This window comes from Arachis ipaensis, chromosome B03 (assembly GCF_000816755.2).
Source record: "Arachis ipaensis cultivar K30076 chromosome B03, Araip1.1, whole genome shotgun sequence".
NCBI classification, from domain to species: domain Eukaryota; kingdom Viridiplantae; phylum Streptophyta; class Magnoliopsida; order Fabales; family Fabaceae; genus Arachis; species Arachis ipaensis.
Genome location: NC_029787.2, coordinates 119,695,868 through 119,712,050, shown reverse-complemented (window position 1 = coordinate 119,712,050; position 16,183 = coordinate 119,695,868). Strand labels below are relative to the sequence as shown.

General features: G+C 44.7%; 2 protein-coding genes and 1 long non-coding RNA gene across 3 annotated transcripts in view; 2 read left to right on the top strand and 1 right to left on the bottom strand.

Moving 5' to 3' along the window:
- On the top strand, nucleotides 693-2,140 carry LOC107633618. Its single transcript, XM_016337224.1, has 3 exons — nucleotides 693-1,189; nucleotides 1,271-1,520; nucleotides 1,658-2,140. Exons 1-3 carry the CDS (start codon nucleotides 693-695, stop codon nucleotides 2,138-2,140), a joined length of 1,230 nt encoding a protein of 409 aa, XP_016192710.1.
- On the top strand, nucleotides 2,752-5,780 carry LOC107633619. Its single transcript, XM_016337225.1, has 3 exons — nucleotides 2,752-3,098; nucleotides 3,207-4,734; nucleotides 5,232-5,780. Exons 1-3 carry the CDS (start codon nucleotides 2,752-2,754, stop codon nucleotides 5,778-5,780), a joined length of 2,424 nt encoding a protein of 807 aa, XP_016192711.1.
- LOC110270342 overlaps nucleotides 11,231-16,183 on the bottom strand; it is a 10,071-nt gene continuing 5,118 nt past the window's right edge. The window contains exon 3 of the long non-coding RNA XR_002359774.1: nucleotides 11,231-11,243. This is a non-coding gene — a long non-coding RNA (uncharacterized LOC110270342). The remainder of the gene's footprint in view (nucleotides 11,244-16,183) is intronic.

The window sequence follows — 16,183 nt, the reverse complement described above, 5'->3', positions numbered from 1 at the left end:
TGATATTGGTAAATAGAAGTAATAATATTATTATTATCTTTTATTAGGGGTGGCAAAGTGAGTAGGTTTTCCGGCTAAATAAAACGGATTTAAAATTGTTACGGCCTGGCCTAGAACCTCCACGGGCCGGCCGACCCGAACACCACCCGATCCGGATAGACGCCCCGCAACCGACTCGGACACGCGTCCAGGACAGCTCATGTGCTGCTGGGGGACAACGTCTCTGGGAACATGGGCCTATTCTGGACGGGCCCACCTCTGACAGGTATATAAGGGGAAGACTTGCTCTTCCCCCAAGGTACGTCACGTATCACACTACCCTTTCCACCTGCACATTTACTGACAAGAGCGTTGGAGTGTCTTTGCAGGTGGCACCCCCCTCCTTTCCATACGAAGTATTCGGGACCTCGCGTATCGTTGACCGGCAGTCCACGACCTGACGAGCCCCTACCATCATTCCGGATCGCAACCCGAACCGTCCGGTAGCCGACCTATCGAACATTGGCGTCGTCTGTGGGAACTCGTCCATGGACTTCATGCTAGTCGAAACGGAGGCAAACCAAGAAGCCGTACCCGGAGGCGACGTCGCCGGGACGGGAACCCGACAACATCCGAGATCTCCCCCGAGGGACACGACCCAGGCACACGAGAGACGCCCCTTCGGGGGGACTGGCGACAACCACGCCAGAATAATGCAAGAGTTACGCCATAGAATGCAAGACTTAGAGCGCCGGTTAGCAGACAGAGAACGCGACCAGCGCACCCCGGAACAGAGTCACTCACGCTCTCGCTCCAGGAGCCGCTCCCAGCGCACACCTAGCCCTCAGGGCGAGTCAGAAAGCACCGGGGAAAGAGGGCGCGCGAGAAGGCGCCATGACCCCGTCATTTACGCCAGGTACGAAGGGCGGCGTACCACAAACCGAGAGGACGAATACGCTCGTCCGGCGAAGGGCGAAGAGAGAACGAACACCCGGGGACACGTGATAATAGGGGCCACCCCATTCCACCGCTCCATACTCGAGGTCCGGCTCATTTTGACATTTGACAAGCCAACGGACATGAGGTATGATGGAACGCAGGATCCCCTGGAGCATCTAACGGCCTTCGAGGCCAGGATGAACTTAGAAGGAGTAGGAGATGAGGTAAGATGTCGCGCCTTCCCGGTTACTCTGGCGGGGCCTGCAATACGGTGGTTCAATAACCTCCCGCAGGGCTTGGTGACCCAATTCTCCGACATCAGCCATGCCTTCCTGGCTCAATTCACAACCAGGATCGCAAAAGCCAAGCACCCGATCAATCTGCTAGGGGTGACCCAAAGAGCCGGGGAGCCGACCCAGAAATACTTGGACCGTTTCAACGACGAGTGCTTGGAAATTGACGGTTTGACAGACTCGGTGGCGAGTTTATGCTTGACGAATGGGCTCCTGAATGAGGACTTCAGGAAGCACCTTACTACAAAGCCAGTCTGGACAATGCAGGAGATCCAGTGCGTGGCTAAGGAGTATATCAACGACGAGGAAGTAAGCCGGGTCGTGGCTGCCAATAAACGGCAGCCCGCCTACAACCAAGCCCGGCACCACGAAGGCAGAGAGAAAACAAGGGAACACGCCAGGGACAGCGGCCCGAGCAAAGCCTCGAAGCCATTCCCCCGAATCAGGAATTCACCAATTACACCCCCCTCACGGCACCGATCACGGAAGTCTACCAACAGATAGCAGAGAAGGGGATACTGACGAAACCCCGACCTCTGAAGGGCAGGACGGGTGGAGACAAGAGCCTCTACTGCGAATATCATAAGGGATACGGACACAAAACCCAAGACTGCTTCGACCTAAAGGACGCCCTGGAGCAGGCAATTAGGGACGGAAAACTTGCCGATTTCTCCCACCTTATAAGGGAGCCGAGGAGACGCAATCGGGATCATGAAGGCGAAGACAACTCCCGGGCGGCAAGACAACGCCGAGAACCAGAGAGGGACGACCACGGTCTCACGGTGGTGAACGTAGTAACAGCGAGAAACTCCGCCCCAAGGTCGAAATCAGCACAGAAAAAAGACGCCAAGGTCCTTGCAGTCTCCTCCTCGTCCGCCAGAAGTTCTCGGGTACTCCCATCCATTTCCTTTGGCCCCGGAGACCAATGATTCGATGAGATGCCAGAAAGTCCCCCCATGGTCATCACGGCCAGGGTCGGAACCGGTCTCGACAAGCGGATCCTGGTGGATACGGGGGGCAGACTCGAACATCATGTTTCGGATTGTCTTTGATGCCCTAGGACTACGAGATACCGATCTGGCGACCCACCAACACGGTGTGGTAGGATTGAGAGACCACTTCATCAAGCCCGATGGAATCATCTCGCTCCCGACCTCCGTGGGGCAAGGGCAAAAGCGAAGGACTGTGATGGCCGATTTTGTAATCTTACGAGATTCTACAGCTTACAATATTATCTTCGGGAGGAAAACCATCAACGACCTGGGAGCCTCCATTAGTACGAAGCTGCTCGTGATGAAGTTTGTTGCTGATGACGGATCCGTAGGATCCATCAGAGGAGACTTGGAAACGGCGGTCGCCTGCGACCACGCCAGCCTCTCTCTCAGGAAAAAGTCCAAAGAAGCTTCAGGAGAAATTCAGGGTTGGTGAGGGGGACGAGAAGTTCACGTTTATAAACAGAAACCTTCCCCATGAATTGAAGGAGCCTCTGATGGAGATGATCAGAGCCAATGCCGACCTCTTCGCTTGGACGCCAGCCGACATGCCAGGAATAGATCCCCAACTCATGTCACACCATCTGGCCGTCAAACCAGAAGCCAGGCCAGTGGCCCAAAGGAAGAGAAAGATGTCGCAAGAAAGGGCAGAGGAGGTGGCCAGGCAGGCGGCCAGCCTCCTTGAAGCGGGGTTCATCCGAGAATTGGACTACTCGACCTGGCTGTCGAACGTAGTTTTGGTGAAGAAACATAATGGGAGGTGGAGAATGTATGTAGACTACTTTGACCTCAATAAGGCATGTCCTAAGGACTGCTACCCCCTGCCCAATATTGACGCACTCGTCGACGCAGCGGCGGGGTACCGGTATCTGAGTTTAATGGACGCCTATTCTGGGTACAACCAGATACTGATGCACCGACCCGACGAGGAAAAAACGGCATTCATAACGCCAGGAGGGACCTATTGCTACAAAGTAATGCCATTTGGTCTAAAAAATGCTAGCGCCACATACCAGAGATTGATGAACAAGATATTCAGTGAACTAATAGGCAAGACAGTGGAAGTCTACGTGGACGACATTCTCGCCAAAACCACACGACCAGACGATCTCCTGAGCGACCTGGGGGGCGTATTTGCGTCCCTCCGGCAACACGGCATGAGGCTTAACCCGCTCAAATGCGCCTTTGCTATGGAGGCCGGGAAGTTCCTGGGATTCATGATCACCCAAAGAGGGGTAGAAGCAAACCCCGAGAAGTGCCAAGCGATTCTCCAGATGAAGATCCCAGGTTGTATCAAAGACGTCCAACGATTGGCCGGAAGGCTGACGGCTTTATCCCGTTTTCTCGGTGCATCGGCAGCAAAAGCCCTACCCTTCTTCAATCTGATGAAAAAGGGAATAGCATTCGAATGGACCCCGGCGTGCGAGGAGGCATTCAACCACTTCAAGGAGATCCTAGCAGCGCCTCCTGTGCTCGGGAAGCCCAAGGCCGGAGAATCACTCTACCTCTACCTGGCAGTAACAGAGGAAGCGCTCGCAGCGGTGCTTGTAAGAGAAGAAGGGAAAACTCAGCAGCCGGTCTACTTCGTCAGTAGGGCTCTGCAAGGAGCCGAGCTGAGGTACAGCAAACTGGAAAAGCTGGCATTTACACTCCTAACTTCCTCCCGAAGGTTAAGGCAATACTTCCAGAGTCACCGTATAGTCGTGAGGACGGACCAGGCAATTCGCCAAGTACTACAAAAACCTAATTTGGCTGGTAGGATGATGACCTGGGCCATCGAGCTTTCCCAATACGACTTGCAGTACAAGCCCCGACACGCAATCAAGGCCCAGGCAATGGCAGACTTTTTGGTTGAGGTAACGGGTGATCCCCCCGAGGAAACGGGAACACGGTGGAGGCTCCACGTGGACGGGGCCTCCAACCAAACGTCTGGGGGAGCAGGAGTCATCTTAGAAAGCCCGGCAGGAATCATATATGAGCAATCGACCAAGTTCAAGTTCCCTGTGTCGAACAATCAAGCGGAATATAAAGCTCTCTTAAGCGGACTAATGCTAGCGCGGGAAGTCGGGGCGTCGAAGGTCGACGTATGCAGTGATTCACAGGTCGTCACCTCACAGATAAACGGAAGCGACCAAGCCCGGGACCCCCTCCTACAAAAATACTTGGAAAAGGTTAAAGAAATGACAAATCAGTTCCAAGAGGTCACGATCCAACACGTCCCAAGAGAAAGGAACACACGGGCGGACCTCCTGTCCAAACTAGCGAGCACAAAGCCAGGGGCGGGTAACCGGTCTCTCATTCAGGGCATGGCGAAGGAGCCAACGGTCGCCCTCCATCTGACGGAGTTAAGCCCCTCGTGGTTGGACCCCATTATAAACTTCCTGGAGCTCGGCAAATTGCCTGACGACGAGAAGGCTGCCAAAACATTGAGAAGGGAGGCGGCTAGATATGCAATCATACAAGGACAGCTGTTCAGAAAGGGGCTCAGCCAGCCCCTATTGAAGTGCTTGCATCCCGACCAGACGGACTACGTACTTAGAGAAGTCCACGAGGGATGCTGCGGCCACCATATCGGGGGCAAAGCCCTAGCAAGGAAGCTCATCCGAGCTGGATACTATTGGCCATCAATGATGAAGGACTCCAAGGAATTCGTTAGAAAGTGCGTAAAGTGTCAACAAAACGCCAATTTTCACAAGGCGCCGGCCTCTGAACTGAGCCTTCTGACGACCACACGACCTTTCGCTCAATGGGGAATCGACCTCCTAGGACCCTTCCCGGTTGGCCCAGGACAAGTCAAGTATCTCATAGTGGCCATCGACTACTACACCAAATGGATAGAGGCCGAACCACTAGCCAGCATATCCTCCTCTAATTGCAGGAAATTCATGTGAAGACAGGTGATAACCCGATTCGGGATCCCGGATATCGTCATCTCGGATAACGGAACACAATTCACTGACAAGAAATTCACAGAGTTCCTCACCGGCCTAGGGGTAAAACAAAACTTTTCCTCAGTGGAACACCCCAGACGAACGGACAAGTGGAGTCCGCAAACAAGATCATCCTACTCGGCCTCAAGAAGCGCCTAGACAACAAAAAAGGCGCATGGGCCGACGAGGTCGCTTCGGTCCTGTGGTCCTACCGAACAACCGAGCAAAGCGCTACGGGGGAAACCCCTTTTCTCCTAACATACGGGGTCGACGTCGTGATACCCGTCGAAATCGGTGAACCGAGCCCGCGGCTACTGCTCGCAGGTGTGGACGAAGCGGTAGAAAAGGACCTAGTTGAGGAGACGAGGGAGATGGCCCATTTGTCAGAAGCGGCATTGAAGCAAAGAATAGCCCTGCGCTACAACGTTAGAGTCCTTAGGAGGGATTTTGGAGAAAGAGACCTCGTCCTGCGACGCAACGACGTCGGTCTGCCGACTCCTAGGGAAGGAAAGCTGGCGGCAAATTGGGAAAGTCCCTACAGAATTAGAGAGGTGCTTGGCAAGGGTGCCTACAAGCTCGAGAGAGTTGACGGCAAAGAAATTCCTAGAACATGGAACGCAGGTAACCTAAGAAGATTCTACTCCTGACTCGGGTAAACCGACCAGGAGCCTTAACGGACTTATGTATGCTTGCTATGTTAACATGTTAATTTTTAGTCACTTTTTAGCCATTTACTCTTATTGAATACTTGCCATATTAACGAGCTTGCCTAGCTGATGACTAATTCTCACTTGTCAAAACATCCTCCTACTTATCCGTTACTTCCCAATACGCGTTTCACAACAATTGCGTCCTAAAACGGCAGCCCGGGACTGATCACCCCGGGAGCCAAATAGACCATAGCCACAATTAACTCGGCGACAACACGATCAAATCGGTCCGACTCGTTACCAACATAAAGACGACAAAACGGGCACAAGCAATAAGCCCATCACGAAAAAGCGTTAACGAAAATAATACGACGAGCAAGGCGAAAGATATTAACGGCCACTCGGCCAAACGACCAACCTAACATAAACGTTACGGAAGTGTCAAATTACAAGACACGCAACAAACGTTCAACAAATCTACATCAAAATGTCTAAGTTAAAAGGAGTCACTTCCTAGGCATGTCGACAATCTTGCCGTCTTGGATCATTTTGAAGACCCCAATAGCCGATGTGTCGAAGTCGGGAGCTACGATCTTCACTTGGGCTTTCAGAGCATCTTCAGTCATAGAAATCGCACTCTTCCCTTGCTCTTTGGTCGCTTTCAGCTTCTTCCGGAGCTCCTCGACCTCGACTTTAACGGCTTTAGCCAACGACACGGCTTGGTCACGCTCTTTCTCCATGACCGCTACCCAACCCTGAGCGGCGTTCAGCTGGCTCCCCAAGGTCATCTCCCGCTCAGCTAAACGGGCCACCGTCTCGTCGGAAGCCTTCAATTTTTCCTCGGCAGACGTCGCCTTTTCCTCGGACGCCTTGAGTTTCTCCCCCATCTCGGACAACTGGCTCTGAAGCAGCTCAACCTGCACCTTGAAGTCATTGTTTGCCTTGGCAGAGGACTCGAGCTTCCTCCGAAGGGACTGCATTCTCGACAACTCGAATTCAGCCTTTCGAGCTATCACGGCCCCCCGGAGCAAAGTTCGATACATCCATCTCGCCTGCCCGGCAAGATCGGTACCGTGGAAATGCTCCTCTGTCCCAGGAATCAGCTGCGAGTCAATAAAAGTTGTGGCATCAAAATTCCTCTCCATGATGGTGAGAGCCCCCTCCGGGCTCGAAGACGCCCTCCGCCTCTTAGGGGTGTGGATGTGCTCCACATCATCGTCTTCTGGAGGGACAGAGGGCGAGTGCCCGCCAACGATGACCTCGGGAGGGGGAGAAGCGTGCGCCCCCTCTTGGTTCTCACCCATCATCTCGGTATCCTGGGGAGGTGCCTTAGTCTGGTTCTCCTTCTCCTCGGAGGGTCCAGCCGATTTCCCGGCATCCTTCTCCGCGGCCTTCTCGTCATCACTTTCTTCGAAGAAGGTCTTCATCAGGTTCTCAAGACCCGTCACTGTAGCAGACATCTCCACTGCAACAAACGGACAAACACATTAGCCGTTAGATCAGATAAAATAAAGAATAATAAACATCACAAAAATACAAAACAAGAAATCTCACGGATATAGCTCCTGGCGGCCTCCCGTTCACCCATAAGGAGATGAGGGTTCACGGGGTTCTTCTCAAAAAGAGCAAATAGCACATCGGCTATTTGCTTATCTACCGAGGACATCCTCTTATACGTTACCTTAATAAAAGGATTTGACCCCGCCCCAAAGCTGGGGATGATGGGGATGAGGCGCTCTCCCTCCAAGGATAACCAAAAGGGATGCCGACCTCTAACGGGACGGACTTTGAAAAACTTATCTTTAAACCCGTGGTAGGAATCCTCGAACACACCAAAGATTCTCCTACCCTGGGCAGACCGGAAAGAAAGGAACCCTTTCCTCGCCTTCCCTTGTTTGGAAGGATTGGTAAGGTTGAAGAAGAAAAGGAAGACATCCACCGACACCGGCAGCTCGAGATACTCGCACACCATCTCAAAACAGCGGATAGAAGCCCAATTGTTTGGGTGGAGCTGCGACGGAGACACGGATATCCGATTTAAGAGTGACATCTGGAACTCGGAAAACGGAAGGCGAACCCCAACCTGGGTGAACATGGATTTGTAAAACCAAATCCAGTCGGCAATCCGGGGAGAGTGAAGATTGACCTCGTAAAGCCGCTCATGGGGGGCAGGCACGAAGGTCTCATAATTGGCCTCTTCGTCTGTTCCCCCGCACAAGTACCTGGCCTGCCGGAACTCCGTCAATTCCGCCAGATCCATCTAGTTTGGCGAATCCTTTACATCCGAGGTTACCCAGGCGTACGGATCATAGCTGGCCGCGGAGGGGGAAGCCCGGGAGACGACACGAGGCATACCTACAGCGGGGTACCACTCCGTTAGTCTACGAGATCGGGAGCCCGAAAAATATCCAGAAACTATAATTCATCCTACTGAACAGTTAAGATCAAAGTATGGACCAAGCAACCCACCTAAAAATCTACCCTGGAATGGTACCCCTGCCCTAATACTCTACCTATCGTCAGAAAGCCATATAGCAACATAACAGTAAAAATGGTGAAACAAACACATACAACAAGCACGCAAGAATAGAACAGAAAAGAGAAGGATTCTAGAAATACCTGAATTAATCGAAGGAACTTGAAAGTGGTTGGAGAAGCACAAAGAACCTCAAACAAGTGGTTGAAGAGGCACAAAGACGCTTGAAACGGAGGAAATTTGGATATCAGGGAGAAAAGAAAGTGGGAATAGCAAAAGTGGGAACAAAAGAAATAAGAAACTGTTTAAAAACCGCTGCACGAAGCGCGAAGAGGCCAGGGGTAAAAAGGTCTTTGCACGCGGGATTTTAGTAACCCATTATGAGCATTCAATGCTCAGCGCGAAGAACGAAGCGACGAAACGGTCGCCTTGGCAACCAAGAGACACGCGCGCAGGGAGCACGTCACCCCCGCGAACAACTGATCTGGCGACAACACACGAACGAGGAAATCACGCGCCATCGATGTCTCCCACGAACATCACTGGCGCGTTGGGGCACTGTTACGGCCTGGCCCAAAGTCCTTGCGGGTCGACCCGACCTGGACGCCACCCGAACCGGACACATGCCCCACAACGACCTCGGACACGCGCGTCGGAGTGTCTTTGCAAGTGGCACCCCCCCCTCTCTCTCACTCGAAGTACTCGGGACCTCGCACTCCGCTGGCCGACAGTCCACGACTCGGCGAGCCCCAATCATCATCTCGGATCACAACCCGAACGGTTTAGTAACCGACCTACCGAACAGCATATAATTCGAATTCAGCTGATTCGAATTACACAGCAACATGTAATTCGAATTAGGTTGATTCGAACTACTTCCATGTACGCCATGCAATCGTAATTCGAGGTGGCTTAATTCGAATTATACAAAATGTAGTTCGAACCAGGCTGGATCGAATTATAATGGAGAGTTGTATATAATCTATTAAAAAAATTTATTAAAAAATTAAAAAATATATATATATTTTATTTCATACATAAAAAAAAACTAACAAAATATTTAATTACGAGACTTCTTTAAAATATTAATAAGCTATCAATTCGAATTCTATACAATACTCTTCTGCCCATTCTTGATAGCTCATGAATATTTTTTAAAAATATTTTTTAATAATTGTATTTAAATTATACTACAAAAAAATATTTTTTGTCTATGCAAAATAATTTTAAAAATGGCTTAAAAGATGTTATGAGTATTATAAAAGTTTGTAATATTCTAGTGATTTAAGTAAATACACGATAAAAATATATTTTCTTTAATTTCTAAATTATTATTGACTATGTAGAGTATTTTTTTAATGTCCTAAGTCATTAGGACATTACAAATTTTTATAAAATATTTTTTGTAGTATAATTTAAATAAAGTTATTAAAAAATATTCATGAGGTATTAAAAATGGACAAAAGAGTATTGTATGGAATTCGAATTGATAGCTTATTAATATTTTAAAGAAGTCTCGTAATTAAATATTTTGTTAGCTTTTTTTATGTATGAAATAAAATATATATATATTTTATTTCATACATAAAAAAAAACTAACAAAATATTTAATTACGAGACTTCTTTAAAATATTAATAAGCTATCAATTCGAATTCTATACAATACTCTTCTGCCCATTCTTGATAGCTCATGAATATTTTTTAAAAATATTTTTTAATAATTGTATTTAAATTATACTACAAAAAAATATTTTTTGTCTATGCAAAATAATTTTAAAAATGGCTTAAAAGATGTTATGAGTATTATAAAAGTTTGTAATATTCTAGTGATTTAAGTAAATACACGATAAAAATATATTTTCTTTAATTTCTAAATTATTATTGACTATGTAGAGTATTTTTTTAATGTCCTAAGTCATTAGGACATTACAAATTTTTATAAAATATTTTTTGTAGTATAATTTAAATAAAGTTATTAAAAAATATTCATGAGGTATTAAAAATGGACAAAAGAGTATTGTATGGAATTCGAATTGATAGCTTATTAATATTTTAAAGAAGTCTCGTAATTAAATATTTTGTTAGCTTTTTTTATGTATGAAATAAAATATATATATATTTTTTAATTTTTTAATAAATTTTTTTAATAGATTATATACAACGCTGCTCCTTTATAATTCGATCCAGCCTGGTTCGAACTACATTTTGTGTAATTCGAATTAAGCCACTTTGAATTACGTTGCATGGCGTGCATGGAAGTAGTTCGAATCAACCTAATTCGAATTACATGTTGCTGTGTAATTCGAATCAGCTGAATTCGAATTATGTGGCTTTGGATGTTAGTGAGTAATTCGAATCTACATGGTTCGAATTACATGTAAACTGAGTTCGAAGCAGGTAGGTTCGAACTATATATAAAGGTGATTTGATTGATTGATGAATCATATTTTGTTTTGGCTTATTTGTGTTAAAATGTTCTCTCCTTTGCTTGTTTATGTTTTTTACCCTTATTTTGATAAAAAATATCTTTTTTTATTTTTTAGCGTGTTTGGCAAATTTCGAATAGAAAAAGTAAAAACACTAAAAAAATCAGAAAAACATCTTTTTTGAGAAGCTGTATTTACATCTTTTTTTAAAAGATCTTTTTTCCTTAAAAAAAAGATGTTTTTCATGTAATAAATAAACAAAAAATTACTTTTATATTGTTATATCCAAACATAATTAATAAATAAAAAGATCTTTTTGCATGAGATACCCAAATATAAAATTACTTTTACTTTTTCATAAGATATTTTAAAAAAAAATAACTCGAAAAAAGATCTTTTCTTAGAAGCTCACCCAAACAAACCCTTAATAAACTTGTAATCTGCAACTATATTTAAATGTTTGACCATTTAACATAAACAATTGTAATAAATACCAAATTTCAATCCTCTAGTTTGTATTTAACAATTTCAATCACAATTGCAGTAAGAATATTATAGCTAGGGTAAAGAGATTTTGTTTAATCCCTATTAGTTGAAATCTCTTCTGAATTTAGACCTTAATAAGTTTAAAATACACCTTACAAATATAAAGAAGAGAATTTGTTTTAAAAAAATTATTATGGCTCGAAAGATTCTTTATCTTGTTTTTTTATCATAAAATATAATTCATAAGTTATAATATTTGTATGATACTATTGTTAAAATAATAAATAAAAATGACATTACTTTATCATAAAAATATGAGTTCTTTTAAAGTAAGATATGTATATAGTGCATAGAACTATTTATAAAATTGTAAAGCCATAAAGTAGAAAATATGTATTTAAGAAGTCACTGCAAAATAATTAAAAAAGTACATCCATTAAACCTAACAAATAAATACTCAATAACTAAAGTATTGTAATTTATCTAGATTACTAATATTATCTTTATATCTCATTTGTATTTTTAGTTCTCGCCATTTTAGGGATATTTATTCGGTGAATTTTGTAAGAATTTGGACGAGGATTAATATATATATGTAGTTCAAAACGGGTGTTGATGAGATTGAAGAAGATGAAGATAGAAGTTTTCTGGATTTAGAGAGAGAGGAGATGTTATGTAGAAATGGAGTTATGTTTAAAAAAGAGAGGGAGGTTGAACACGGATAGTTATCTGGCATAATATACAGGGCAGATGAAAATTCAATCGATTGTATTATACCATCAATCGATTGAATGCAGAAAAAAAAACCTTATTTCACGTCACATTTTAATCAATTATATTATAATACCAATCGATTGAATTTGAAAATACCATTAATCCGTACAAACTTCAATCAATTGTATTATGATTCCAATCGATTAGATTTTGATATATCATTCTAATAGCGTAAGCCAATCGATTGGGTAACATAACCAATCGATTGAATTGTAAAAACCCATATTGCTAGACATGAGTTCAATTGATTGGGTAACACGTAGGGGTGGCAACACTACCCGAACCCGCGGGTACCCACCCCGTCCCTACCCGCTCGGGACGAGTAATTACCCGCCCCCGCACCGGGGTGGGTTTTAACGGGGCGGGGCGGGGTCGGGTTTAGGTTGAACCATTACACCCTCTTGAATCCATTAATATGTATCCCATATCTTTTCTATGTGCATTTACATGACCCTTTAATCACTATTCCTTTTATGTTGAGAGTACATGCCCCTTTATAACGTTTTATTAAATTATTTAACATTCCCTAATTTTACTATGTGCCCTTACATGACCTTTGATACCGTTACATTATTATTATTCCTTTTATGTTGAGAGTACATGCCCCTTTATAACGTTTTATTAAATTATTTAACATTCCCTAATTTTACTATGTGCCCTTACATGACCTTTGATACCGTTACATTATTATTAATCCTTTAATATTGAGAGTACATGCTCCTTTTTATATCTTGTTCAAAGGAACCCTATTTTATTATATGCAACTAAATGACCCCTTATATTATTATTGCTCCTTTATTTTAAAGATCAAGGGTACATACTTCTTATAATATCTAATCCAAGTATTTCAAAAACTCACTTTCTTACTATATGCACTTAGATTATACTTTTTACATTATATCATTATCTTCTTATGGTCAAGAGTACATGTTTTCTTATAAATGTTTTATTCAGCTAATTAATATCCTATTTTTTTATAATGTACATTTATTTTATACCCCTCTAGGGACGAGAGTACTTACTTTCGTATAAAATCTTATTCAAACATGCTTATTTTATCATGATATATGCCTCTCCTCTCGCATGATTCATTCTTGTATATGCCTAAATAACCGTACTTGTTAAAGAACTGAGGGAATGATCCTTCGGTAAGGGAAGGTGATCGACAAACCTTTGGGATAAGAACCTTCGGTAAGGGAAGGAGACTATCCCATCAATTTTATATTAATAATATATCTTTGTTGATATAACTCCCTTCTTGTGTATGTCTAAATAACCTTGAGTGTAAATTAAACTGAGGGAATGATCCTTCGGTAAGGGAAGGTGATCGATCGAGATGATCCTTCGGTAAGGGAAGGTGATCGCCAAAACGTTTAGGATAAAAACCTTCGGTAAGGGAAGGGAACTCCCACTTATACCGGTTTGAGCTCAATACCCTCCATATAAGTTATAAATTAAGAAAGAAAGAAGGCACGAATGAAAGCTTGAGTTTTATGTTTTCCTTAGATTTAATTATTATTATGTTGATGTTATCCTTCTATTTTCCTATATGTTTTCCCTTTCTTTTACACACGTGTTTTACAAAAAAAGAAGATGCATATTACATGCCATGTTATACGCTTGTTTTTAAAATCCCGCACGTGGGCTGGAGATGGATATGGAGGTGTTACATAGCACTCCTACTGAGACGTTAGGTTCTCACTCCCTTTCTTTTCCCATACTATCTCCAGAGGAACATGGCACAGCAGATAGAGACGACGCAGTGCCCCCCGAGGGTAACTTCTGAGTATGACCCCTCAAAGCACGCGTGGGTAGTTGCGACCACTACTACCGTGCTTCAGACTATCCACTTAGGTCGAGAACCCGTGGAAGAAGAACCCCAGCTGCCCGTCATAACCTTCCTAGATAGGAATGCTTCAACATCTAGAAAGCGGTCACCTAAGGTGGTACACCTCGAGTCCGACTCCGAGGCCGAGGAAGAGGAATCCGACGACCCTGGCCAGAAGGAAGACACCATGGAGGCGGATCCAGAGGAGAAATTGAACCCTTGCGGAAGTCCAAAGGTGGAATACGTACCCTATTCTCCCACCTCGGCACCCCGTCGAGTTTTGGTTCATCCACGCAACGGAACCGGGTCTTCACTGCGCGAAAGGGTGTTGGAGGGAGACCCCTGGTACCTCGATTCGTGAATAACTAAAGACTCTTGATCAAGGATAGGAAATGATGCAAGTAGGGGAGCCTCTTCGACGAGATTAGTTTAGGACGTAGTTAGCTTCTTTTCCTCTTTTAGTTTCCTATAAGTATTTTGAAACGTACTCATGGTTAAGATGTTTATTTCACTTTAATTCAAATCCCAACGTTTTAGCGCCACTCGTTTTCCGCTCTACACGCATTTACCCCTTCCTTGCGTAACGATTTAGTCATTTCTTTACTTAATCAAGTGTGGCACTTTATTTTAAAAAAAAACCTCCACGATAGTATAAGAACTTAGGGTGTTACATTATTGGTATCAGAGCAAAGTCGATCCTAGGAGATATGACTAATGAAGCCTCTTCCTATGGTTATCCATAAACAGGGAATGTCCAGCAGTTCCCCCACCCTCTGCCGATGCACCCCAACGTCAAGGACGAGTCTTTGCCCTCAGCAGGTCTGTCAGAGGGTGTGCATCCTCATTTCAGGTAGATCATACCTTGCTAACCTAGTGTGCCTCCCTTTAGTAGGATTAGACATCATCCTAGGAATGGACTGGCTCAACGAAAACCGAGTCTTGTTAGATTGTTTTGAGAGAAAAGCCATCTTCCCTTCTCAATCCATACGAGACACATGTGACCTTCCAAGATCCTCCGAAGACACCAGTACGAGGCAAGAATATGCCTTGCTAAATTCGGTAAAAGCAGACTCCCATCAGGAGTTCTGTGAGATACCAGTAGTACACGACTTTTCAGATGTCTTTCCCGAAGATATACCCTCGTTTCCCCCAACACGAGAGGTTGAGTTTTCCATAGAATTGATGCCTGGGACAGGGCCAATCTCCATAGCCCCTTACCGGATGGCTCCATTGGAACTCACTGAACTGAAGAACCAACTAGAGGAGCTGCTGCAAAAAGGATTCATCCGACCAAGTGCCTCTCCCTGGGGAGCTCCAGTATTGTTTGTGAAGAAAAAGGACGGCAGCATGCGTCTCTGCGTGGACTATAGGCAACTCAACAAAATCATGGTGAAGAACAAGTATCCCCTCCCAAGAATAGATGACTTAATGGACCAACTACAAGGTGCAACAGTGTTCTCAAAAATCGACCTGAGATCAGAGTATCATCAAATAAGGGTAAGAGAGGAAGACATTCCAAAGACAGCATTTCGAATGAGATACGGACACTACGAGTTCACAGTAATGTCTTTTGGGTTGACCAATGCCCCCGCCGTCTTTATGGACTACATGAATAGAATTTTTCGACCTTACCTCGAAAGTTTCGTGGTGGTATTCATAGATGATATTTTGATTTTCTCCAAGACAGAAGAAGAACACAGGGAGCACTTGCGTGTAATACTGGGAACCCTTCGAGAAAGAAGCTTCCAAGAGTTAAAGTGTCGTTTGACATCCGCCCCAGTACTAGCCTTACCTAACCCCGACATGGCCTTCGAAGTTTACTGCGACGCCTCAGGACAAGGATTGGGTTGCGTACTAATGCAATTCAAAAAGGTAGTGGCGTATGCGTCAAGACAACTGAAGACCCACGAAGCCAACTATCCAACTCATGACCTCGAACTAGCCGCGATAGTATTTGCGCTGAAGACATGGAGGCATCATTTGTACGGAGTTAGGGTTTCAAGTATTCTCCGATCATAAGAGCTTAAAGTACCCGTTCGACCAGAAGGAACTCAACATGCGACAAAGGAGGTGGATGGAGTTTCTTAAAGATTATGACTTTGTTCTAAATTACCACCCAGGAAAGGCTAACTTGGTGGCTGACGCTCTGAGTCGGAAGGTACTCAAGGCATCATGGCTGATGATAAAAGAGGCAGAGTTGATAAGGAATTTCAGAGACATGAACTTACAAGTCACCCTCGCTCCAAAAAGCATACGTCTGAACCACCTAACAGTGGCAAGTCAATTCAAAGAATAAATAACTAAGGCACAGAGTTCCGACCCCAACTTTCACGAAACCTTGCGCCTTGTCAAAGAAGGAAGATTGAAGGGCTTCACCGAAGGAGAGGACAAGGTATGGAGATACCAAGGT

What these genes read in the sequence shown, in the direction of transcription:
- LOC107633618 (XM_016337224.1), top strand. Translation starts at nt 693, where the DNA reads ATGCAAGAGTTACGCCATAGAATGCAAGACTTAGAGCGCCGGTTAGCA. An exon ending in CTGGCGGGGCCTGCAATACG is followed by an intron (nt 1,190 to 1,270) that starts GTGGTTCAATAA and finishes ATTCACAACCAG; the next exon opens with GATCGCAAAAGCCAAGCACC. An exon ending in AGTATATCAACGACGAGGAA is followed by an intron (nt 1,521 to 1,657) that starts GTAAGCCGGGTC and finishes CCCCCGAATCAG; the next exon opens with GAATTCACCAATTACACCCC.
- LOC107633619 (XM_016337225.1), top strand. Translation starts at nt 2,752, where the DNA reads ATGCCAGGAATAGATCCCCAACTCATGTCACACCATCTGGCCGTCAAA. An exon ending in TTAATGGACGCCTATTCTGG is followed by an intron (nt 3,099 to 3,206) that starts GTACAACCAGAT and finishes AAAAAATGCTAG; the next exon opens with CGCCACATACCAGAGATTGA. An exon ending in ATCCCGACCAGACGGACTAC is followed by an intron (nt 4,735 to 5,231) that starts GTACTTAGAGAA and finishes GGAACACCCCAG; the next exon opens with ACGAACGGACAAGTGGAGTC.